The 27,479-nt window shown below is 41.6% G+C and overlaps 1 protein-coding gene across 1 annotated transcript in view; it reads right to left on the bottom strand.

The window, feature by feature from the left end:
* The window catches only part of LOC128645272 (probable hydrolase PNKD), a 408,654-nt gene that overhangs the window by 88,749 nt on the left and 292,426 nt on the right, over nucleotides 1-27,479 (bottom strand). Inside the window, 2 exon segments of the mRNA XM_053698128.1 lie at nucleotides 7,771-7,934; nucleotides 24,470-24,562. Coding sequence (XP_053554103.1) covers nucleotides 7,771-7,934; nucleotides 24,470-24,562 — 257 coding nt within the window.

Raw genomic sequence — 27,479 nt, 5'->3', positions numbered from 1 at the left:
AACAGCAATATGATCTTAACTACTCCGGCTAAAATCATAACAAAAACTCTGGTAGATTCTTCTTCAAACTCTGCCAGAGAGATAATAACACACTCCGGTGCTATTTTAAAATAACAAACTTTTGATTGAAGATATAAAACTAAGTATAATCACCATAGTCCTCTCACACATCCTATCTAGTCGTTGGGTGCAAGAGAATGACTGGGAGTGATGTAGAGGGGAGGAGCTATATGCAGCTCTGCTGGGTGAATCCTCTTGCACTTCCTGTTGGGGAGGAGTAATATCCCAGAAGTAATGATGACCCGTGGACTGATCACACTTAACAGAAGAAATATTGATCGGTAATCTCACCTCCTGAGATTCCCAAACCCCTTGTGCTGTCAGAGACCCCCACACAGCTCCCCAACCTGTAAGACTTGCATCTGTTGAAATTACAGTCCAGGTCGGAAGAACAAAAGAAGCCCCCTGAACTAAACGATGGTGATCTGTCCACCACGTCAGAGTGTCGTACAATCGGTTTTAAAGATATTAATTGAGATATCTTTGTGTAATCCCTGCACCACTGGTTCAGCATACAGAGCTGAAGAGGCCGCATGTGAAAACGAGCAAAGGGGATCGCGTCCGATGCCACAGTCATAAGACCTAGAATTTCCATGCATAAGGCTACCGAAGGGAAAGATTGTGACTGAAGGTTTCGACAAGCTGATATCAACTTTAGATGTCTCATGTCTATCAAAGATAGAGTCATGGATACTGAATCTATCTGAAAACCTAAAAAGGTTACCTAAGTCTGAGGAATCAATGAACTTTTTGGTAAATTGATCCTCCAACCATGATCTTGAAGAAACACCACAAGTCGATTCAAATGAGATTCTGCTAAATATGAAGACTGAGCAAGTACCAAGATATCGTCCAAATAAGGAATACCACAATACCCTGTTCTCTGATTACAGACAGAAGGGCACCGAGAACCTTCGTAAAAAATTCTTGGAGCTGTAGCTAGGCCAAACGGCAGAGCCACAAACTGGTAATGCTTATCTAGGAAAGAGAATCTCAGAAACTGATAGTGATCTGGATGAATCGGAATATGCAGATATGCATCCTGTAAATCTATAGTAGACATATAATGCCCTTGTTGAACAAAAGGCAGGATAGTCCTTACAGTTACCATTTTGAATGTTGGTATCCTTACATAACGATTCAATATTTTTAGATCCAGAACTGGTCTGAAGGAATTTTCCTTCTTTGGTACAATGAAGAGATTTGAATAAAACCCCAGTCCCTGTTCCAGAACTGGAACTGGCAAAATTACTCCAGTCAACTCTAGATCTGAAACACATTTCAGAAATGCTTGAGCCTTCGCTGGGTTTACTGGGACACGGGAAAGAAAAAATCTCTTTGCAGGAGGCCTTATCTTGAAGCCAATTCTGTACCCTTCTGAAACTATGTTCTGAATCCAAAGATTGTGAACGGAATTGATCCAAATTTCTTAGAAAAAACGTAATCTGCCCCCTACCAGCTGAGCTGGAATGAGGGCCGCACCTTCATGTGGACTTAGGAGCTGGCTTTGATTTTCTAAAAGGCTTGGATTTATTCCAGACTTGAGATGGTTTCCAAACTGATACCGCTCCTGAGGATGAAGGATCAGGTTTTTGTTCCTTGTTGTGACAAAAGGAATGAAAACGATCATTACCCTGGAAAGAAAGGGAAAGCAGAGTAGACTTAGAAGACATAACAGCATTCCAAGTCTTAAGCCATAAAGCTCTTCTAGCTAAAATAGCTAGAGACATATACCTGACATCAACTCTAATGATATCAAAGATGGCATTACAAATAAAATTATTAGCATGTTGAAGAATAAAAATGCTATGAGAATTATGATCTGTTACTTGTTGCGCTAAAGCTTCTAACCAAAAGATGAAGCTGCAGCAACATCCGCTAAAGATATAGCAGGTCTAAGAAGATTACCTGAACACAAGTAAGCTTTTCTTAGAAAGGATTCAATTTTCCTATCTAAAGGATCCTTAAGGAAGTACCATCTGCCGTAGGAATAGTATGCTTAACAAGAGTAGAGACAGCCCCATCAACTTTAGGGATTTTGTCCCAAAACTCTAATCTGTCAGATGGCACAGGATATAATTGCTTAAAACGTTTAGAAGGAGTAAATGAATTACCCAAATTATTCCATTCCCTGGAAATTACTTCAGAAATAGCACTAGGGACAGGAAAAACTTCTGGAATAACTACAGGAGATTTAAAAACCTTATCTAAACGTTTAGATTTAGTATCAAGAGGACCAGAATCCTCAATTTCTAATGCAATTAGGAATTCTTTAAGTAAAGAACGAATAAATTTCATTTTAAATAAATATGAAGATTTATCAGCATCAACCTCTGAGACAGAATCCTCTGAACCAGAAGAACCATTATCAGAATGATGATGTTCATTTAAAAATTCATCTGAAAAATGAGAAGTTTTAAAAGACTTTTTACATTTACTAGAAGGAGGAATAACAGACATAGCCTTCTTAATGGATTTAAAAACAAAATCTCTTATGTTATCAGGAACACTCTGAGTATTAGATGTTGACAGAACAGCAACAGGTAATGTAACAGTACTTAAAGGAAATATTATCTGCATAAACAGTTTGTCATGACAAAACAGTACAAACAACAGCTGGAGGAACAGATACCATAAGTTTACAGTAGATACACTTAGCTTTGGTAGCTCCAGCCCCAGGCAGGGATATTCCAGAAGTATCTTCTGACTCAGCTTCAACGTGGGACATCTTGCAATATGTAATAGAAAAAACAACATATAAAGCAAAATTGATCAAATTCCTTAAATGACAGTTTCAGGAATGGGAAAAAAATGCCAGTGAATAAGCTTCTAGCAACCAGAAGCAAAAAATCAATGAGACTTAAATAATGTGGAGACAAAAGTGACGCCCATATTTTTTCGCGCCAAAAATGACGCCCACATTATTTGGCGCCTAAATGCTTTTGGCGCCAAAAATGACGCCACATCCGGAACGCCGACACTTTTGGCGCAAAAGAACGTAAAAAATGACGCAAACAGAAAATTTTTGCGCCAAAAAAGTCCGCGCCAAGAATGACGCAATAAAATGAAGCATTTTCAGCCCCCGCGAGCCTAACAGCCCACAGGGAAAGTCAAATTTTTAAGGTAAGAAAAAAATGAATTATTCATATGAATTATCCCAAATATGAAACTGACTGTCTGAAATAAGGAATGTTGAACATCCTGAGTCAAGGCAAATAAATGTTTGAATACATATATTTAGAACTTTATATAAAAAGTGCCCAACCATAGCTTAGAGTGTCACAGAAAATAAGACTTACTTACCCCAGGACACTCATCTACATGTAGAAAGCCAAACCAGTACTGAAACGAGAATCAGTAGAGGAAATGGTATATATAAGAGTATATCGTCGATCTGAAAAGGAAGGTAAGAGATGAATCTCTACGACCGATAACAGAGAACCTATGAAATAGACTCCGTAGAAGGAGATCACTGCATTCAAATAGGCAATACTCTCCTCACATCCCTCTGACATTCACTGCACGCTGAGAGGAAAACCGGGCTCCAACCTGCTGCGGAGCGCATATCAACGTAGAATCTAGCACAAACTTACTTCACCACCTCCATAGGAGGCAAAGTTTGTAAAACTGATTTGTGGGTGTGGTGAGGGGTGTATTTATAGGCATTTTGAGGTTTGGGAAACTTTGCCCCTCCTGGTAGGAATGTATATCCCATACGTCACTAGCTCATGGACTCTTGCTAATTACATGAAAGAAAGTTTAAATATAAAAAGACTGTGAACATTATGTTAATGGAAGTAAATTGGAAAGTTGTTTAAAAATTGCATGCTCTATCTGAATAATGAAAGTTTAATTTTGACTTGAGTGTCTCCATGGAGGAGAAACTGGCTTGATTAAAGGTTTAATACGGACCAGAGCCTGAACAAAACATTAGAACATCAAGAAGATTAGCTATCTTTCTGTGAATCAAAACTGAAAGAGCAGAAATCTGCCCCTTCAGAGAACTGCCTGATAGACCCTTATTCAGACCATCCTGCAAGAAGTGCAAATTCTTGGGAATTCTGAAAGAATGCCAGGAAAAAACATGATCTACACAGCAAGAAAAAAAGGCCTTCCAGACCTTGTGATTGATTCTCCTAGTTACAGGGTTACAAGCCTGAATCAAGGTTTCAATCACAGAATCGAAGAAACCCCATGTCTAAGGACTAAACGTTCAATTTCCATGCCATCAAGTTCAAAGGCATGAAATCAGGATGGAAAAAACAGACATTGAGACAAAAGGTCTGAACGCAGAGGCAGAGGCCAAGGAGGACAGTTGGACATCTGAACCAGATCTGCATACCAAATCCTGCAAGGCCCTGCTGGGGCAATTAGGATTACTGACTACTTCTCTAGGCTTATATTGGAAATCACTCCAGATTTAACAGAGAAGGTAACAGATAAGCAGGCTGAAAATACCAAGGAACTACTAGAGGATTTACTAACTCTTCAATTACAAGAGGATCCCTGGACCTCGCAAAGTACCTGGAAAATTTGTTGTTCAAACGAAAGGCCATAAGCTCTTTCTCTGGGAGACCCCAAAGATCCACAATTTGATTGAACACATCCTGGTGAAGAGACCACTCCCCTGGATGTAGAGATTAATGACTGAGAAAGTTTGCCTCCCAGTTTTTCACCCATGGAATGTGAATCACAGAGACAAGACAGGAATTGGTTTCTGCCCATGAGAGAATTTGAGATACCTCCATCATTGCTACGGAACTGTGAGTTCCCCCCTGATGGTTGACATAACATACTGCAGTAACATTGTCTATCTGGAAACGGAGATTAAAGTCTCTTTACAACAAAGGAAAAGCTTGAAGAGCCATGAAAATTGCACAGTTCTTAAACAATGATTGGTAACCTCGCCTCCCGAGGATCACAAACTCCCTGTGCTGTCAGAGACCCCCAAACAGCTCCCCAACCTGAGAGACTTGCATCTGAAGTGATCACAGTCTAGGTAGGATGAGCAAAACAAGCCCACTGAAAAATAAACTGATGATCCAGCCACCAAGTTAGAGACTGACTTGTACTGGGATCCAAAAATATCCTTTGAGACAGCTAAGTATAATCTCTGCACCACTGACACAGCATACAAAGCTAAAGAGGACTAATGTGAAAACGTGCAAATGGAAGTGCATCTGAAGCTGCAATTATAAGACCTAGGACTTCCATACAAAGAGCAACAGAGGAATTTTAGTGCGCAAAAACCCGACATGCACATAGCCGAGGACGAACGTGTGCTAACCAGGTGTGCGTAAACCAGACAACGCGCAAAAGAACTATAGCAAGACTTAAGGGACATGTGCTAACCCGACAAGCGTTAACCCGATGTGCGCAACCGCAACTCGCGTAAACCTAAAGGTCGAGGCGCCAAAAAAAAAAAAATAACACATGCAAAACAGCAAGGGAATATTGTAAATGATGCTGTCCCAGGACCATATATATTAGCAAATATAAATAAATATACAAACTTAAAAAGTACTAATAGCTATAGAGTGTCTAAAATGTTTATTAGTAAGTATCATTTATTAGACATTTGTCCACCAGCAAATAAGCAGCAGACAGCCAAACCAGTACTGAAAGATAGCAGAGGTTTAATGAATAGAAGTATATTGTAGATCCATAAAAGGAGGCAAAAGAAAAGTCCCTGCGATCAATTATGGAAACCATATCCCATATACATTCTTCTGACAAGCACTGTACTCTGAGGGGAAACTGGGCCCTTTCTCTAAAGAATCAAATGCACATCTTCATTCTTCTGAAGTATGTGTGATGGGTTTTATAGTGCTTTTGGGGTTGGGGAATCTTTGCCTCCTCCTAGTGGTAGAGAAGAGTAATTCCCAAGAGTAATATATCATGGACTCTCACCCCCTGTATGAAAGAAAACATCTTTCAAATTATTATTACTTTTTTTCTTTTTAAGTTGGGTTTTCCTAATAAAATATCATGGTTCACAAATCGGCCCTCTGATTGATTTATTTTTGCATTATTCCTGACACTTCCTCTAATTATAAAATGTTTGTAACTAAATAAAAAAAGCTCTGACTGCATATCCATTGTACCATTGTGAAATAGCTCATACTTATTTACAAATGTTCATTTGAAGTTTGGTTTTATGGTAAAATATCCATGTGCTTATTTAAATTCAAATGATAATGCAACTCTGCTGTGACCCCTCAGTTGAAAAAGCTTTGACACCCTGTATTACAGGACAGTAAGCTTAAAGTGAGAGTAAAATCAAAATTTCTTTTCCAATAAATTTTTAATTGTGAACATTGTTTTTAAATTGCCATTTTTTGCCACCGCCCCAGAGATGCTGGAGCACACTCTGCAGGAATCACAACCTTGACCCTGCAACATTCTACACAGTGATTGATTTATCAGTCTTGGAGCAATATGCCAGATGCAGAACTTTTTCACTTTCAGCAATTATATTTTTTTTAGTAAAACATTTTCTGCGGTTCATTTTGAAAAATCTAATTTATATTTGAAGTTTAATTTTAATAGGACAGTCTAGGCCCAACACATAATTTTGATTATTTAAAGTTACATACCAGAAAAGCATCCAGCAACTGGTTCCACACATATAAGCTTGTAAGAAGTACATCAAGCACTTAAATATTCATAATTTGTTAGGAGCCGAAAATGGCTTCCAAGCTTGGCCCACCATTTGATTGTATATTTTGGGATGTTTAGTTTCTCCAATCACGATTGACTCTTAAATAAGTTTTCCTACTAGCAAATTGTACATTTGTGCATGTACAATTTGAAATAGCTAACTGAAAAATATTAAATGTGTTCTGCTAAACTGCAATACAAGAAAACAGCTGAACAAGACGAAAGCTGTCATTTTCGGCTGCTAACAAACAATTATAAAAGTTTTATGTACTTTTAACAAGCTTATAGTTGTGGAACCTGTTGCAAGATGCTTGTCTGGTATGTAACAATAAGTAAAAGAATATGTATTGGAACTAGACTGTCTCTGGCAGTTACACGAAATCACCAGTTCAACTGCAATGTGTTCATTGGTGAATAAAGTCATTTTTACATTTTTAAAAGTATATTGCAGCAGTTGAAAATTGTATTGTAAATTAGCTCCCGAGGAAAAAAAAAATTGTTAAGCTTTTAAAAAGTCTCTTGAATTGTTCGGACACCTATAAGATACAGTTTTCTTCAAAAAGCACTTTGCACTGGCTGCACTATGTAAAGGAAACATTGCACAGTGCAGCCAGAGTACACCTCGGTTTGAAGAGAGCAGCCTAATTGTGGAGCAGCGCTCCAATGTAAAAGTATTAATAGATACTGCATTTGTCCTGTTCTTTCTGCAGACATGCTGCATTTTCTGCAATGACATCTCAGATCGCAATATTTTCTGCCTTGGGGAACAATACATTTCAAAGGATATATCTCTGGACTGCAAAATAAGGTTTACATTTTAAAGTGAAAGTCAATCCTAACGTTTTACAAACTCTAAGATTGACTATTGAAATAAATAAAGGGGACTTTCATTTATTCATTTCCTGAGAGTCTTGCTTTAAAACAGATGTATGGTAGCCATGCAAATACATTAACATAAAATAAACAAGAATCAACAATATAATGACATAATGAGGAAACAACAGAATATATGAAGGTGGTTTTCCAAGGAATACAGGTTGTCACACTCACCACACCCAGCAAGAAAAAGGAGATCTCCAGAGAAGAGGCAGTCGGGTCCATCACCAGATTTTCCATCCAATAAGTAAATCATGTGACCGATTGTGTGTCCTGGGGTGAAGAACGCCTGGAACTGCAACCTGCCAACTGCTAGCTGATCCCTGTCTGACAGAGGGCTGTAAGGAGAAGTGGTAGGGCATGTTAAGGGCACATACAGAAAAACTAAAAAAACAAATTATGCTTATCTGATAATTTTATTTTCTTCAGATGGAAAGAGTCCACAGCTGCATGCATTACTTTTGGGAAATAAGAACCTGGCCATCAGGAGGAGGCAAAGACCCCAGTTAAAGGCTTAAATACTCCTCCCACTTCCTTCATCCCCCAGTTATTCTGCAGAGGAACAAGGAACAGTAGAAGAAATACCCGGGTGAAAAGGTGCCAGAAGAATAAAAAATAAAAGATGCCCCACAGAACAAAATTTACGGCCGCCCCACATTAAAACACAGGTGGGGAGCTGTGGACTCTTTTTCATCTGAAGAAAAGAAAATTATCAGGTAAGCATAATTTAAGTTTTTCTTCATAAATGGAAAGAGTCCACAGCTGCATTCATTACTTTTGGGAAAACAATACCCAAGCTATAGAGGACACAGAATGCAAAAACGGGAGGGTACAGTAGGCGGCCCATTCTGAGGGCACCAGGCCTGAAAAAAACCACAACCCAACCAAACCCTGCTTCGTCGGAGCCGGGCAAAAAACAAACTAGAAGGAAAAGGCCCCAAGGACAATGACCTGCAGATAGTCCGAAAGCCTAACTAGAGATAACAAGCAGACGCACTGAGTGAACACTCCTCCAGGAGAACCGTCACCCAGCAGTCAGTCCCCACACAACCCTTCCTAATACAGTACAAAAATCTCCACAAGGGAGAGAACAAGGGTAAGCCAAAGGGATACCCAAAGGTACAGCAAAATCCATAAAAGAAAAAACCCACTTCAAAGGAAGGCAAAGTCCACAGAGACCCGAATAGATCCCAAGAACAAGGGGAGACGACATCCAACCCACAAGGAGCAACCGGCATCATCAAGAAGAGCAACATCTCCCGAACGTCGTGCAACAGCACCGAAAAAGACAGCTGAAACAAAGTCCTCAAATGTCAGAACTCAGAAACTGAGCAAACAGAAATTACAAGTAACAAACTCAGAATAAACATCGGAGTCCAGCAACACGCTGCCTTCCGTAGGAGGACAGCCAAGCCTACTCACAGATCACAAGGGGGGAGAGGCACAGAACCTCTAAAAAAGGTCCACACTCATCCCCAAGACCTGAGGATGAACAACAGATCTCAGATCTTACACCTAGCTGGATCAGCCCAGGTAGCGGCAGATCTGAAAGCAAGGGAACCGAAAGGAACTAATCCCCCTAAAAGGGACACAAGGTACTGCACCCTTTATTAACCTCGAAAAGAGGAAAGGCTGAGTAGACCTCGCGGGGGATCGAACTAGCAACCCTCGGGTTGCTATAGTACAGAGTATCCACAGAGCATTAGAATGCTGAGCTAGCTGTCCAGCTAGCCACAAGCTCCAGACACAAGGGGAACAGTGAGGACAAGTCACCCGAACAGAGCAACATCACGCCTCCACATCACCTCAGATTCGAAGTCAGAGGACAGTAAAACATGAGTTTGGATGCCACCTGGATGGCAATACCTGAACCATATGAGTGGAAAACCACTAGTACCTCTTCTATCCCAAGAAGGAGATGCAGAGCATTCCCAACACCGGGGAAGGACCCCTAACCGGAGCCCAAAAAGACCTCACTGTCGGATGTCCCAAAAAAGGAACAAACAACTCCCGAAGGGAATCCAAGTCCCCCGAAGGTGACCCATCCACAAGGAAAAACGGACAAAATCCGAGAGGTCTCAATGAAGAAGAGAACCACTAAAGGAACAAGTCCAAAAAGGACAATTTCCTAAAGCAACACCGCCCCAACCGGCGGAAAAGAGGCGCAAAACCCTCTAATTCTCCAACCACGTGGGACGGAATACTCTAGGTTCCGAGGGTAACGGAAGCAACAGAGAGTGACGCAGCAAAATTCACTGACCCAGTCACCAGAGAGACGGCTATTTAGGACTGAAACAATCCCGGTAGCCGCACGGACCTGCAAGTCCTCTTGAGAATGCTTAGCTGAAACTTGTAAAACAAATAACAAGAAACATAAATAAGGTAAGAGCACTCTGCACCCCAACCTGACCAGCAAGGTATATTAGGCGCCACGTGTCTGAATAAGCTGCAAGACAGAAGATCTGAACCCAAGCAGGACCAGCCTGCAACCAGGGTCATAACTGCCAAGCTGTCTAAATCCGCCCTCAGAGAGGGAGGAAGAAAAACAGACAAACATGGGACTAACATGTCCCGAACAACTTCCGTAGAAGCAAACAGCGAGCATCTATCCCAGAGATTTTTTTAAGTTCCCGCAGGAAACATAGTATGAAAAAGAAACTGAAATTCATTCTAACCGGATAAAATAAAATAACAGGAAACCCGAAGGGTTAACGCCCAAGGAGAACAGAAAGATCCGCAGGACCAGCTGTTATAATTTTATTTCTTGTTTGACTGTTCACTATAGTGAGTGAAACATACAGGATTTCTTATAGCAATTACTATGGAGAATGACAAAAAATATGTATAGTGTAACAGGTTGGTTAACAGAATAAGACTTTTGCTAAGTTAACCTATCTGTAATTAATATTTGCCAGCTAAATAGTTTGATCCTGCAAACACTGTAGTCAGCAGTAAACTAATTAGGCAGGATTAAAGTTCAGGTTCATGCAACAATACTGTCCAGATATTCAGTGAGATATTGTTCAAAGTAGTTACTGTAGCGAATGTAAATATAAGGTAACAAGTAGAAGTATTGGTAAATATACGACCTGTTAATCAGTCCTGAAAACAGAGGTGTGCAAAGTTAAATGTGGGGCCGCGGAAGGTTGCGGCTTGCAGCGTGGAGCTGTGTGAGTATGCCTCCAGGCGGTAGCCGATGACGTCAGCGGTAAGCAGCCGATACTGGTCTGAGACGAGCTGAAAGTAGAAGCTGCGGTCAGTAGCGAGAGCGAGAGTGCCGCTCTGAGATGCTGGGGAAAATAGGAGGAGCCGGATTGGCTCAGTTTCACACACACTTGGGTGAGAATTGCAGATAATCCAGCATAGAAGAGAGGCAAAGGTGTGTCTTAAATAGGCAGGTAATTTCATTAAAGGGGCAGTGAGCAGAGAAAAAAAGGAAGGATCTGACATATCCCCCCCCCCAAGAACACCCACAGCGAGGGTTCTAAGGACAAGGTCTTTCTGGATTTCTGCGGTGGAAAAGCGAAACACACCTGGGGGCCGAAACTGAAGTAGCAGGTTCCCATGAATCTTCAGAATGATCATACCCTTTCCATTGTACTAGATATTCCAAAACACCCCTTCGCCACCTGGAGTCAAGAATAGCCTCTATCTCATATTCCAAATCCTGGGAAAGAACATGGGTAACAGAATCCACGGTAAATCTGTCGGAAAGACAGGGTTTAACCAAGGAGACGTGGAAAGTCGGGTGTATCTTATACGAGTCAGGTAGTTGTAAAGTGACAGTAGCTGGATTCCTAACGGCAATAATAGCAAAAGGTCCTATAAATAGCTTACTCATTTTCTTGGAGGGTGTATGTAGGCGCAAATTCTTAGTTGACAACCAGACTAGTTGTCCAACCTGGTAGACAGGTTGAGGCTTATGCCGCAAGTCATAATAACGTTTATGGGAGGCTTGTGCATGTTTTATGTTGTCTCGAGCAACAGACAAGGTCTGGGAGATGTCATTCAGTGTCGTTGACTTTAGGACAGGGAGATGGTGCATAAGGGAGGAAGCTGATTCTGGGATGGAGTCCATGGTTGAGAAAGAAAGGGCTAAAGCCAGTTGAGGAATTCTTAGCGTTGTTGTAGGCGAATTCTGCCAGAGCGAGATGGTCAGCCCATTGATCCTGTTGGTTGGAGCAAAAACAGCGGAGGTACTGCTCCAACCACTGATTGGTGCGCTCTGCCTGTCCATTCGTTTGTGGATGATATGAAGTTGTGAGCTTTTGAGTAACTTGTAGAGTATTACATAAATGTCTCCAAAAACGAGAGGTGAATTGTGATCCTCTGTCCGAAAGGAGTACCATAAGCAACCCATGTAATCTAACGACATTCCTAATAAACATGTTGCAAGTTTGTTGTGCAGTGGGTACTCCTATAGCTGGTATGAAATGTGCCATTTTTGTTAGCAAATCAACTACTACAAAAATGGAGGTGTAGGATGAAGATTTTGGTAGATCGACAATAAAATCCATTGCTAGATGAGTCTAAGGGGTATCTGGAACTGGATATGGTTGTAGAAGTCCCATCGGAGATTGATGTGATGGTTTACAGGTGACACAAATGCCACATTTGGAAATATAGTCTTCTACGGAGGAAAGCATAGATGGCCACCAGTAATTACGCTGAAGTAGCTCTAGAGTTTTTTGTATGCCCAAATGTCCCGTGAGTGGGGAATCATGATGGGTGCGTAAAAGAGAAATTCTATACTGAGGTGGTATGTATAGATGTTTACCATGGAAATATAAACCATCTGGATTTCTTTGCAGAAGATGAGTTGGTTTTGTGGAATCCTGATTTTGATCCTTCTGAAACTGAGGATCGTTATGGATGAGTAGTCCTAAGAAGTTTGATGAGGGTATAACTGTAGATGGGGTTTCCACATTAAGCGGTCTAGTGTCTCTGGGGGAGAGAGCGTCAGCTTTGCCGTTTCGACTACCAGGTCTGTAGGTGATGAGATAATTGAAACGTGAAAAATAGAGATTCCAGCGAAGTTGTCTGGAGGAGAGAGTCCTACTTTGTTGTAAATATTGTAGATTTTTGTGATCTGTAATAACGATAATGGGGTGTAAAGCTCCCTCTAAGAGATGTCGCCATTGCTCAAATGCAGTTTTGATGGCCAGCAATTCCTTTTCCCCTATGGGGTAATTTCGTTCAGCTGGTAGCATGAGCCTGGAAAGGTAGGCGACAGGATGCATCACATCAGTAAGGGATTGTTTCTGTGACAACACTGCCCCCAGAGCATAATCCGACGCATCAACCTCTACAATAAACTGTAAATCTGGGTCAGGGAAGTTAAGAATAGGTGCCGTGGTGAAGTCAGTTTTCAACTGTTGGAAGACTCTCTGACAGTCAGATGTCCAGTTAAAAGTATTTGTGTGTTTAGTTAAATCAGTAAGTGGTTTAGCAGTCTGGGCGAAATTACGAATGAACTTTCGATAGAAATTCGCAAAACCAAGGAATCTTTGTACTTGTTTTCGATTTTTTGGGGTAGGCCACTGAGTGATAGCATGGATCTTAGAGTCATCCATCTTAATTCCAGTGTTCGAGATAATGTAGCCCAAGAAAGTGACTTGACTGCAATGAAATTCACACTTTTCTAGTTTAGCGTATAACTTATGTTGACGAAGTCTTGCTAATACTGTTCTCACGTGGGTCACATGTTGTTGTATAGTATCAGAATAGATCAAGATGTCGTCAAGATAAACTACTATGAAGGTGTCCAAGATGTCTTTAAAAATGTCATTTATGAAACATTGGAATGTAGCTGGAGCGTTACATAACCCGAAAGGCATAACGGTATACTCATACAGACCATAACGAGTTCTGAAAGCTGTTAACCATTCATCTCCAGCTCTCATTCTTATAAGATTGTAAGCACCCCTGAGGTCCAATTTTGTGAAGACTTTGGCAGTGCGCAATCTTTCTATCAATTCAGGGATAAGGGGTAATGGGTAGCGATTTTTCTTAGTACGTTTGTTTAACTCCCTGTAGTCAATAATTGGTCTGAGCGACAGATCTTTGTTTTTAACGAAAAATATACCTGCACCAGCAGGTGAGGTGGAAGGTCTAATAAAGCCCTTTGCTAGATTTTCCTGTAGATATAATTTTAGGTGATCTAGTTCGGGTTTAGATAGGGGGTATATGTGACCCACTGGTATTGTGGAGCCAGGTAAGAGGTCGATAGGACAGTCGTAGGTCCTGTGTGGCGGGAGTGTCTGTGCATCAGTCTTGTTAAATACGTCCTGAAAATCAGTATATTCGGATGGCAACTGAGAAGTAGATGAGAGAAGAATGTTATTGAGAGGGAAACAAGTCTGAGAGCAGTAGGGAGACGTTAGGTCTATAGTCAATTTGTGCCAGTCAAAGACAGGTTTATGGATTTGTAACCAAGTAAGACCTAATTTAACAGGATAGAGAGGACTAGGTATAATGTCAAAGCTGATAGATTCTCTATGTCCTGAGGAGGTGCACATAAGTAAGGGAGTGGTTTCAAGAGTTACAGGACCAAAGGATAATGAAGACCCATCAACCAAATTTATAGAAACAGGAGACATTTTTGCTTGTGAGGGTATTTTATTTCTATTTACAAAATCACAATCAATGTAATTTCCTGAAGCGCCTGTATCAATGATCGCATCAATCTTTAAGCAGTGTAGATCCCACTGTAAAGTAAAGGACATAGAAATATGTGGTTGTTTTGGTCTGTTTAGTGATAGACTAAGGAATGTTGAAGAAGTCTTACCGTTTTTTGTCTTTTTTAAGAGAGGACATGCTGTCAGATCATGCTCAGGGGCAGCGCAGTACATACACAGACGATGAGTGCGTCTTCTGCCTTTCTCCTCAGGTGACAGGGGACCTCTGATGAATCCAATATCCATTGGAGTCTCATTATCCCTAGAGGGTACTGGTGGAGTACTCTGTCGTTTGTATGAAGTTGGAGTGTTTGCCCTCTCTTGTTTACGTTCCCTTATACGCCTATCAATTGTAGTGCAATGTGTGAAGAGATCCTCCAAATGCTCTGGTACACCAGCACGGGAGAGCTCATCTTTGATGTCTTCTGAGAGCCCAATCCTGAACTGGTGTCTGAGAGAGGGCTCATTCCACTTTGATTCGATTGCATAGATTTTAAATTGTGATATATAATTTTCTACAGGTTGTCTGCCCTGTCTCAAGGCCCTGAGAGAGGATTCGGCTGATTCCTGTTTAAAAGGATCTTCGTATAGTGAGGATAAAGCCTTTAGGAAATCCTGTATAGAGTTTAGAATGGGATTCTGATTTTCAAACAAACTATCCGCCAAAAACACGGGGTTCACCCCTTAAATAAGAGATAGTCGTCAACACCTTAATTCTATCAGTGCTATAAGTTCTGGGTTTTAGTTCGAACATCAAAAACAGAATTTATGCTTACCTGATAAATTACTTTCTCCAACGGTGTGTCCGGTCCACGGCGTCATCCTTACTTGTGGGATATTCTCTTCCCCAACAGGAAATGGCAAAGAGCCCAGCAAAGCTGGTCACATGATCCCTCCTAGGCTCCGCCTACCCCAGTCATTCGACCGACGTACAGGAGGAAATATGCATAGGAGAAACCATATGATACCGTGGTGACTGTAGTTAGAGAAAATAATTAATCAGACCTGATTAAAAAAACCAGGGCGGGCCGTGGACCGGACACACCGTTGGAGAAAGTAATTTATCAGGTAAGCATAAATTCTGTTTTCTCCAACATAGGTGTGTCCGGTCCACGGCGTCATCCTTACTTGTGGGAACCAATACCAAAGCTTTAGGACACTGATGAAGGGAGGGAGCAAATCAGGTCACCTAAATGGAAGGCACCACGGCTTGCAAAACCTTTCTCCCAAAAATAGCCTCTGAAGAAGCAAAAGTATCAAATTTGTAAAATTTGGCAAAAGTGTGCAGTGAAGACCAAGTCGCTGCCTTACATATCTAGTCAACAGAAGCCTCGTTCTTGAAGGCCCATGTGGAAGCCACAGCCCTAGTGGAGTGAGCTGTGATTCTTTCAGGAGGCTGCCGTCCGGCACTCTCATAAGCCAATCGGATAATGCTTTTAAGCCAAAAAGAAAGAGAGGTAGAAGTTGCTTTTTGACCTATCCTTTTACCAGAATAAACAACAAACAAAGAAGATGTTTGTCTGAAATCTTTAGTGGCCTCTAAATAGAATTTTAGAGCACGGACTACGTCCAAATTGTGTAACAAACGTTCCTTCTTTGAAACTGGATTCGGACACAAAGAAGGTACAACTATCTCCTGGTTAATATTTTTGTTGGAAACAACTTTCGGAAGAAAACCAGGCTTAGTACGCAAAACCACCTTATCTGCATGGAACACCAGATAGGGTGGAGAACACTGCAGAGCAGATAACTCAGAAACTCTTCTAGCAGAAGAAATTGCAACCAAAAACAAAACTTTCCAAGATAATAACTTAATATCTACGGAATGTAAGGGTTCAAACGGAACCCCTTGAAGAACTGAAAGAACTAGATTAAGACTCCAGGGAGGAGTCAAAGGTCTGTAAACAGGCTTGATTCTAACCAGAGCCTGAACAAACGCTTGAACGTCTGGCACAGCTGCCAGCCTTTTGTGAAGTAAAACAGATAAAGCAGAGATCTGTCCCTTCAGAGAACTTGCAGATAATCCTTTCTCCAAACCTTCTTGTAGAAAGGATAGAATCTTAGGAATTTTTACCTTGTCCCAAGGGAATCCTTTAGATTCACACCAACAGATATATTTTTTCCATATTTTATGGTAAATTTTTCTAGTTACAGGCTTTCTAGCCTGAATCAGAGTATCTATTACAGAATCTGAAAACCCACGCTTTGATAAAATCAAGCGTTCAATCTCCAAGCAGTCAGTTGGAGGGAAACCAGATTCGGATGTTCGAATGGACCCTGAACAAGAAGGTCCCGTCTCAAAGGTAGCTTCCATGGTGGAGCCGATGACATATTCACCAGGTCTGCATACCAAGTCCTGCGTGGCCACGCAGGAGCTATCAAGATCACCGAAGCCCTCTCCTGATTGATCCTGGCTACCAGCCTGGGAATGAGAGGAAACGGTGGGAATACATAAGCTAGGTTGAAGGTCCAAGGTGCTACTAGTGCATCTACTAGAGTCGCCTTGGGATCCCTGGATCTGGACCCGTAACAAGGAACCTTGAAGTTCTGACGAGAGGCCATCAAATCCATGTCTGGAATGCCCCATAATTGAGTTATTTGGGCAAAGATTTCCGGATGGAGTTCCCACTCCCCCGGATGGAATGTCTGACGACTCAGAAAATCCGCTTCCCAATTTTCCACTCCTGGGATGTGGATTGCAGACAAGTGGCAGGAGTGATCCTCCGCCCATTGAATTATCTTGGTCACTTCCTCCATCGCCAGGGAACTCCTTGTTCCCCCCTGATGGTTGATATATGCAACAGTCGTCATGTTGTCTGATTGAAACCTTATGAATTTGGCCTTTGCTAGATGAGGCCAAGCTTTGAGAGCATTGAATATCTCTCTCAGTTCCAGAATGTTTATCGGGAGAAGAGATTCTTCCCGAGACCATAGACCCTGAGCTTTCAGGGGTTCCCAGACCGCGCCCCAGCCCACCAGACTGGCGTCGGTCGTGACAATGACCCACTCTGGTCTGCGGAAGCTCATTCCCTGTGACAGGTTGTCCAGGATCAGCCACCAACGGAGTGAATCTCTGGTCCTTTGATCTACTTGAATCGTCGGAGACAAGTCTGTATAATCCCCATTCCACTGTCTGAGCATGCACAGTTGTAATGGTCTTAGATGAATTCGTGCAAAAGGAACTATGTCCATTGCTGCAACCATCAATCCTATTACTTCCATGCACTGCGCTATGGAAGGACGAAGAACAGAATGAAGTACTTGACAAGAGCTTAGAAGTTTTGATTTTCTGACCTCTGTCAGAAAAATCCTCATTTCTAAGGAATCTATTATTGTTCCCAAGAAGGGAACTCTTGTTGACGGGGACAGAGAACTTTTTTCTTTGTTCACTTTCCATCCGTGAGATCTGAGAAAGGCTAGGACGATGTCCGTATGAGCCTTTGCTTTTGACAGAGACGACGCTTGAATCAGGATGTCGTCCAAGTAAGGTACTACTGCAATGCCCCTTGGTCTTAGAACCGCTAGAAGGGACCCTAGTACCTTTGTGAAAATTCTCGGAGCAGTGGCTAATCCGAATGGAAGTGCCACAAACTGGTAATGCTTGTCCAGAAAAGCGAACCTTAGGAACTGATGATGTTCCTTGTGGATAGGAATATGTAGGTACGCATCCTTTAAATCCACCGTGGTCATAAATTGACCTTCCTGGATGGTAGGAAGGATCGTTCGAATGGTTTCCATTTTGAACGATGGAACCCTGAGAAATTTGTTTAGGATCTTGAGATCTAAAATTGGTCTGAATGTTCACTCTTTTTTGGGAACTATGAACAGGTTGGAGTAAAACCCCATCCCTTGTTCTCCTATTGGAACTGGATGAATTACTCCCATCTTTAACAGGTCTTCTACACAATGTAAGAATGCCTGTCTTTTTATTTGGTTTGAAGATAATTGAGACCTGTGGAACCTTCCCCTTGGGGGTAGTTCCTTGAATTCCAGGAGATAACCCTGAGAAACTATTTCTAGTGCCCAAGGATCCTGAACATCTCTTGCCCAAGCCTGAGCAAAGAGAGAAAGTCTGCCCCCCACCAGATCCGGTCCCGGATCGGGGGCCATCCCTTCATGCTGTTTTGGTAGCAGTGGCAGGCTTCTTGGCCTGCTTACCCTTGTTCCAGCCTTGCATCGGTCTCCAGGCTGGTTTGGGTTGAGAAGTATTACCCTCTTGCTTAGAGGATGTAGAATTAGAGGCTGGTCCGTTTCTGCGAAAGGGACGAAAATTAGGCTTATTTTTAGCCTTAAAAGACCTATCCTGAGGAAGGGCGTGGCCCTTTCCCCCGGTGATGTCTAAAATAATCTCTTTCAAATCAGGACCAAACAGTGTTTTACCCTTGAAAGGGATGTTAAGCAATTTTGTCTTGGAAGACACATCCGCTGACCAAGACTTTAGCCAAAGCGCTCTGCGCGCCACGATAGCAAACCCTGAATTTTTCGCCGCTAATCTAGCTAATTGCAAAGCGGCATCTAAAATAAAAGAGTTAGCCAATTTAAGTGCTTGAACTCTGTCCATAACCTCCTCATACGAAGATTCTTTATTGAGCGACTTTTCTAGTTCTTCGAACCAGAAACACGCTGCTGTAGTGACAGGAACAATGCATGAAATTGGTTGTAGAAGGTAACCTTGCTGAACAAACATCTTTTTAAGCAAACCCTCTAATTTTTTATCCATAGGATCTTTGAAAGCACAACTATCTTCGATAGGAATAGTAGTGCGTTTGTTTAGAGTAGAAACCGCCCCCTCGACCTTGGGGACTGTCTGCCATAAGTCCTTTCTGGGGTCGACTATAGGAAATAATTTCTTAAATATAGGGGGAGGAACAAAAGGTATGCCGGGCCTTTCCCACTCCTTATTTACTATGTCCGCCACCCGCTTGGGTATAGGAAAAGCATCGGGGGGCACCGGAACCTCTAGGAACTTGTCCATCTTACATAATTTCTCTGGAATGACCAAATTGTCACAATCATAGTAGATAATACCTCCTTAAGCAGTGCGCGGAGATGTTCTAATTTAAATGTTACAACATCAGGTTCAGCTTGTTGAGAAATTTTTCCTGAATCTGAAATTTCTCCCTCAGACAAAACCTCCCTCCTGGCCCCTTCAGATTGGTGTGAGGGTATGTCAGAACAGTTATCATCAGCGTCCTCTTGCTCTTCAGTGTTTAAAACAGAGCAATCGCGCTTTCTCTGATAAGTAGGCATTTTGGATAAAATGTTTGCAATAGAATTATCCATTACAGCCGTTAATTGTTGCATGGTAATAAGTATTGGCGCACTAGATGTACTAGGGGCCTCTTGTGTGGGCAAAACTGGTGTAGACACAGAAGGGGATGATGCAGTATCATGCTTACTCCCCTCATTTGAGGAATCATCTTGGGCAATATCATTATCTGTGGCATCATTGTCCCTACTTTGTTTGGACACTATGGCACAATCATCACATAAATTTAAATGGGGAGAAACCTTGGCTTTCATACATATAGAACATCGCTTATCTGATGGTTCAGACATGTTAAACAGGCTTAAACTTGTCAACAAGGCACAAAAAACGTTTTAAAATAAAACCGTTACTGTCACTTTAAATTTTAAACTGAACACACTTTATTACTGAATATGTGAAAAAGTATGAAGGAATTGTTCAAAATTCACCAAAATTTCACCACAGTGTCTTAAAGCCTTAAAAGTATTGCACACCAAATTTGAAAGCTTTAACCCTTAAAATAACGGAACCGGAGCCGTTTTTACATTTAACCCCTATACAGTCCCAGGTATCTGCTTTGCTGAGACCCAACCAAGCCCAGAGGGGAATACGATACCAAATGACACCTTCTATAAGCTTTTTCAGTGGTTCTTAGCTCCTCACACATGCATCTGCATGCCTTGCTCTCCAAAAACAACTGCGCATTAGTGGCGCGAAAATGAGGCTCTGCCTATGACTAGAAAAGGCCCCCATCTGAAAAAGGTGTCCAATACAGTGCCTGCCGTTTTTTTAAAACAATCCCCAAGATTATAATAACTATTAAGAGTTATAATCTGCCAAATATGCTTAGTAAAGTAATCGTTTTAGCCCAGAAAAATGTCTACCAGTTTTTTAAGCCCTTATGAAGCCCTTTATTCTTTTACTTAATCTAAGAAAATGGCTTACCGGTCCCCATAGGGGAAATGACAGCCTTCCAGCATTACAAAGTCTTGTTAGAAATGTGGCCAGTCATACCTCAAGCAGAAAAGTCTGCCAACTGTTTCCCCCAACTGAAGTTACTTCATCTCAACAGTCCTGTGTGGAAACAGCAATCGATTTTAGTAACGTTTTCTAAAATCATCTTCCTCTTACAAACAGAAATCTTCATCTCTTTTCTGTTTCAGAGTAAATAGTACATACCAGCACTATTTTAAAATAACAAACACTTGATTGAAGGATAAAAACTACATTTAAACACCAAAAAACTCTTAACCATCTCCGTGGAGATGTTGCCGGTGCAACGGCAAAGAGAATGACTGGGGTAGGCGGAGCCTAGGAGGGATCATGTGACCAGCTTTGCTGGGCTCTTTGCCATTTCCTGTTGGGGAAGAGAATATCCCACAGGTAAGGATGACGCCGTGGACCGGACACACCTATGTTGGAGAAAGACAAGCATTTCTAAATTCCTTAAACATTGCTCTATTACCACTGAACTTGTCAGGAAAAGACACCTGTGGTTCTGGAAGTGCTCTGAATGTGCAGTTTTAGCAGTATACATATCTCTAAGACAATCTTTGAGCACCTGATTTTCAGTTTGCACTTCTCTGAGAGTTAAATTTACAGAATCCATACGTTGAGTTAAAGTGGCAATTTGGTTTGCAATGTCTGTCATATCCATGGTGCTATAACTGTATTTAGAGGCTGGATTATACTGTTTACTGTTATAATTTTATTTCTTGTTTGACTGTTCACTATAGTGAGTGAAACATACAGGATTTCTTATAGCAATTACTATGGAGAATGACAAAAAATATGTATAGTGTAACAGGTTGGTTAACAGAATAAGACTTTTGCTAAGTTAACCTATCTGTAATTAATATTTGCCAGCTAAATAGTTTGATCCTGCAAACACTGTAGTCAGCAGTAAACTAATTAGGCAGGATTAAAGTTCAGGTTCATGCAACAATACTGTCCAGATATTCAGTGAGATATTGTTCAAAGTAGTTACTGTAGCGAATGTAAATATAAGGTAACAAGTAGAAGTATTGGTAAATATACGACCTGTTAATCAGTCCTGAAAACAGAGGTGTGCAAAGTTAAATGTGGGGCCGCGGAAGGTTGCGGCTTGCAGCGTGGAGCTGTGTGAGTATGCCTCCAGGCGGTAGCTGATGACGTCAGCGGTAAGCAGCCGATACTGGTCTGAGACGAGCTGAAAGTAGAAGCTGCGGTCAGTAGCGAGAGCGCCGCTCTGAGATGCTGGGGAAAATAGGAGGAGCCGGATTGGCTCAGTTTCACACACACTTGGGTGAGAATTGCAGATAATCCAGCATAGAAGAGAGGCAAAGGTGTGTCTTAAATAGGCAGGTAATTTCATTAAAGGGGCAGTGAGCAGAGAAAAAAGGAAGGATCTGACACCAGCCTTACGGAAACCCTATTCTTCCAACAAAACTTGGAAGGATCTCGATAACAAGACTTAAAGGAGATTACTTCATCTCCCCCCCCATGTCTAGAGAGGTGAGCAATTCGAAGGAGGAGACTGATGAGTCCCATAGCCGAGACGGATAGGGTCCCCAAACAGCTCAAAAGCGTGTCTGAGTAAGACACAAAGGCGAGCCCGTCTGTAACGAAAGGCACAAAACTCAGGAACAGTTACACCCGCAGGGAACTGCACATGCCCTCCCGTGGCCGAGGGACCTGGGACAATCGGGCATGAGTACAATCGCAAATAAATATCTGGACGTTGAAGACGCGCAAGCGCCAAAAGTATGTAATAGCGAAAAGGTGCCACAACCTCCGGGGGGGAACACACAGAGCCTGGGTTACCCGTATGTGTAGTAGTAGTTGGGAGTGGTAGGGAACTCGCCTCCCAGAGGACAGGGCCCCCCAAGGCAGATGGCTCAGCAGTCCCTTGAATCCCCGAGCCCGAGGAACAAGGCGCTCTAGGACGGCCTAAAGAACATAACTGACTGACCTGAGTCAAATGGGGCCAATTCACATTCTTCACCGGACGAAGAATCTGAATCAGAAAGTTGACAAATCTCAACATCAGCATCCTCCATAACTGATAAAGGATACACAAAAAAAATTGGACTATATATAAAACAATTTAAACTGCACCTCACACCCACAATGGCTGGGGCACTCGCCACCGATTATGTTCCAAAAGCCACGAGCCCAGTTAACACTACACATAAGCAGGTTGAATCACATATCAAACATGATTAAAAAAACCCTGTTCAATAATCCCCCTCAGGAAATATTAACCCTTGATTCCAAAATACTAAAGGAGTCCAACTAAGACACTGTATTTTTCATGTGAGTTTGCAGGAACAAATGAGTTACAGTACATTCATGAAAAAGTAAAATGAAACGATCTTACCGGAATCTACGCCGTGGAACAGGAAGAGGCCCTTCAAGTGTGCCGAATAGTAGCCTCACCTTAGCCATGGACTTGAGAGAAGAAAGCATGCAGCGAAGCGAAGTTCGACAACGCCGGTTGCTTGTGGAGTTGTTAAAATGAGTCGGGATGGTTTCGCAGAAAGACTCTTCCTGCATCTCTGGACTCTAACTTTCATCCAAGCCCTCACTGAAAGACTGACAGGATTACTTCCAACTCCAGTCCCATGTCGAAGAGTACTACCCTCCATAAGAGACGAAAACAAAATTTCTGACACTTCTCTGCCAACCTCCTGGGACGAAAGGCAAATAATGACTGGGGGATGAGGGAAGTGGGAGGAGTATTTAAGCCTTTGGCTGGGGTGTCTTTGCCTCCTCCTGGTGGCCAGGTTCTTATTTCCCAAAAGTAATGAATGCAGCTGTGGACTCTTTCCATTTATGAAGAAAATGAGGGTTACTGTAGATTCTGAAATAAATGTAAATTATATAAAAAGTCAATCCAAATGACTTCCTGGACCTTACAATTTATGGAAGCTACTGAAGATATGTCATCATCATCGCATGATCTTAGGGCACATGACTATTATCCAGCAGCATACACTAACAATCAGGCAGATAACTGAGACAGGGCCTATTATGTTTATTAGGACACATGCTTAAAATGGTTTTGTCTTTACAAATTACAACCTGAGGTTTGGGGTACTAAAGAAAAACTTGGTGGCAGGCCTGTGGAACACTATATAAAGCACAGTATCAATACATATTGCACATTAAAAGGGACTGTCTAGTCAAAATTAAATATTTCAGATAGGGCACACAATTATAAACAACTTTCCAATTTAATTTTATCATCAAATTTGTTTTGTTCTCTAGGTATTCTTTGTTAAAAGCTAAACCTAGGTAGGCTCACATGCTAATTTCTAAGCCCTTGAAAGACCGCCTCTTGTCTCAGTGCCTTTTGACATTTTTTTACAGTTAGACAGTGCTAGTTCATGTGGGCCATCTAGATAACATTGTGCTCACACTCGTGATTAGCACTGATTGGCTAAAATGCAAGTCTCTTAAAATAACTGAAATAAGGGGACAGTCAGTAGAGATTTAGATACAAGGTGATCACAGAGGTAAAAAGTGTATTAATGTAACTGTGTTGGTTATCCAAAACTGGGTAATAAAGGGATTATCTATCTTTATGCTTGAGTACACTGTCCCTTTAAATTAAATTGTGCAGTCTTTAGTACACAGTGTGTGTTGGAAATGTTTACACTAATGCAAATTAATACAATTATACAAGCTACAAAAGTGAAGATATTTAAGTAATTTGCAGTTTTTTTTCTATAGGGAGGTAAACACCTGACTGTTATACTTATTTTTTTATTATTCAGTAGCAAATGAATATTTAAGCTAAAAAATGGTTAGTCCTAAAGGATTGACAATTTTTTGAATTGACTGTCCCTTTTAATGAAAAAAGAATGAGAGGGATAGAGAAAAAGAGAGAGGATGAGAGAGAAACATTGCTAGTACAAAGCTGTGTTTTCTGTAGGGAATATTCTATTGACCCTAAGATATCACCCACTGTGTTAATTCTGGAATGTCGTCGTAGGAGCTTCCATACACACGGCAAGACTTGTACAACCTTTTTAAAGCTTTATTGCCTCCACTGTGGTCCCTGATAAAAGAAGAAAGTATTATGGTTAAAGGACCAGTAAATACAGTAGATGTACATAATCAACAAATGTATGATAACAATGCAATATCACTTAGTCTGAACTTCAAATGAATAGCAGATTTATTTTTTTTCTGGAAAATTATGTCTATTTCCACTCCTCCTGTATCATGTGACAGCCATCAGCCAATTACAAATGCGTATATTCTCTGAATTCTTGCACATGCTCAGTAGGAGCTGTTGACTCTAAAAATTGTAAATATAAAAGTGTGTGCACATTTTGTTAATGGAAGTAAATTGGAAAATGGTTTAAAATTGCAGGCTCTATCTGAAGCATGAAAGTTTAATTTTTACTTTAGTGTCCCTTTAATGACAACTAGGATGCCTGGGTGAGATCTTTAAGTGGAAACCTATGGCACTAATCTAGCAAACACACACGGACGTTTCTTTATATTTTTAGTTCTGTAAAATAACAGAAATTATAGTTGAAAGCTGCTAGCAATATAATTACTATAAATATATTTATTTAATTAACAAAACAGACAAGATTACCGATTCCTGACACATTTTGTTTTAATGGAACAGTCTACTTGATTCTTTGTATTGTTTAAAAACATAATTTATGCTTACCTGATACATTTATTTCTCTTGTAGTGTATCCAGTCCACGGATCATCCATTACTTATGGGATATTAACTCCTCCCCAACAGGAAGTGCAAGAGGATTCACCCAGCAGAGCTGCTATATAGCTCCTCCCCTAACTGCCATTACCAGTCATTCGACCGAAAACATGCAGAGAAAGGAAAACCATAGGGTGCAGTGGTGACTGTAGTTTAATGGAAAAATTACCTGCCTTAAAGTGACAGGGCGGGCCGTGGACTGGATACACTACAAGAGAAATAAATTTATCAGGTAAGCATAAATTATGTTTTCTCTTGTTAAGTGTATCCAGTCCACGGATCATCCATTACTTATGGGATACCAATACCAAAGCTAAAGTACACGGATGACGGGAGGGACAGGCAGGCTCTTTATACGGAAGGAACCACTGCCTGAAGAACCTTTCTCCCAAAAACAGCCTCCGAAGAAGCAAAAGTGTCAAATTTGTAAAATTTGGAAAAAGTATGAAGAGAAGACCAAGTTGCAGCCTTGCAAATCTGTTCAACAGAAGCCTCATTCTTAAAGGCCCAAGTGGAAGCCACAGCTCTAGTAGAATGTGCTGTAATTCTTTCAGGAGGCTGCTGTCCAGCAGTCTCATAGGCTAACCGTATTATGCTACGAAGCCAAAAGGAGAGAGAGGTAGCCGAAGCTTTTTGACCTCTCCTCTGACCAGAATAAACGACAAACAGGGAAGACGTTTGTCGAAAATCCTTAGTTGCCTGTAGATAAAATTTCAGGGCACGGACTACATCTAAATTGTGTAGCAGACGTTCCTTTTTCGAAGAAGGATTAGGACACAAAGATGGAACCACAATCTCTTGATTGATATTCCTGTTAGTGACCACCTTAGGTAGGAACCCAGGTTTAGAACGCAGAACTACCTTGTCTGAATGAAAAATCAGATAAGGAGAATCACAATGTAAGGCAGATAACTCAGAGACTCTTCGAGCCGAGGAAATCGCCATTAAAAACAGAACTTTCCAAGATAACAACTTGATATCAATGGAATGAAGGGGTTCAAACGGAACCCCCTGTAAAACATTAAGAACTAAGTTCAAACTCCATGGTGGAGCAACAGTTTTAAACACAGGCTTGATCCTAGCTAAAGCCTGACAAAAAGCTTGAACGTCCGGAACTTCTGACAGACGTTTGTGTAAAAGAATGGACAGAGCTGAAATCTGTCCCTTTAAGGAACTAGCGGATAAACCCTTTTCTAAACCTTCTTGTAGAAAAGACAATATCCTCGGAATCCTAACCTTACTCCATGAGTAACTCTTGGATTCGCACCAATATAAGTATTTGCGCCATATCTTATGGTAAATCTTTCTGGTAACAGGCTTCCTAGCCTGTATTAAGGTATCAATAACTGACTCAGAAAAACCACGTTTTGATAAAATCAAGCGTTCAATTTCCAAGCAGTCAGCTTCAGAGAAATTAGATTTTGATGTTTGAAGGGACCCTGGATCAGAAGGTCCTGTTTCAGAGGTAGAGACCAAGGTGGACAGGATGACATGTCCACTAGATCTGCATACCAAGTCCTGCGTGGCCATGCAGGCGCAATTAGAATCACTGATGCTCTCTCCTGTTTGATTCTGGCAATCAATCGAGGAAGCATCGGGAAGGGTGGAAACACATAAGCCATCCCGAAGGTCCAAGGTGCTGTCAAAGCATCTATCAGAACCGCTCCCGGATCCCTGGATCTGGACCCGTAACGAGGAAGCTTGGCGTTCTGTCGAGACGCCATGAGATCTATCTCTGGTTTGCCCCAACGTCGAAGTATTTGGGCAAAGACCTCCGGATGAAGTTCCCACTCCCCCGGATGAAAAGTCTGACGACTTAAGAAATCCGCCTCCCAGTTCTCCACTCCCGGGATGTGGATTGCTGACAGGTGGCAAGAGTGAGACTCTGCCCAGCGAATTATCTTTGATACTTCCATCATTGCTAGGGAGCTTCTTGTCCCTCCCTGATGGTTGATGTAAGCTACAGTCGTGATGTTGTCCGACTGAAACCTGATGAACCCCCGAGTTGTTAACTGGGGCCAAGCCAGAAGGGCATTGAGAACTGCTCTCAATTCCAGAATGTTTATTGGTAGGAGACTCTCCTCCTGATTCCATTGTCCCTGAGCCTTCAGAGAATTCCAGACAGCGCCCCAACCTAGTAGGCTGGCGTCTGTTGTTACAATTGTCCAGTCCGGCCTGCTGAATGGCATCCCCCTGGACAGATGTGGCCGAGAAAGCCACCATAGAAGAGAATTTCTGGT

This window comes from Bombina bombina, chromosome 1, assembly GCF_027579735.1.
Source record: "Bombina bombina isolate aBomBom1 chromosome 1, aBomBom1.pri, whole genome shotgun sequence".
NCBI classification, from domain to species: domain Eukaryota; kingdom Metazoa; phylum Chordata; class Amphibia; order Anura; family Bombinatoridae; genus Bombina; species Bombina bombina.
This window is presented reverse-complemented; position numbering and strand designations above follow the sequence as displayed.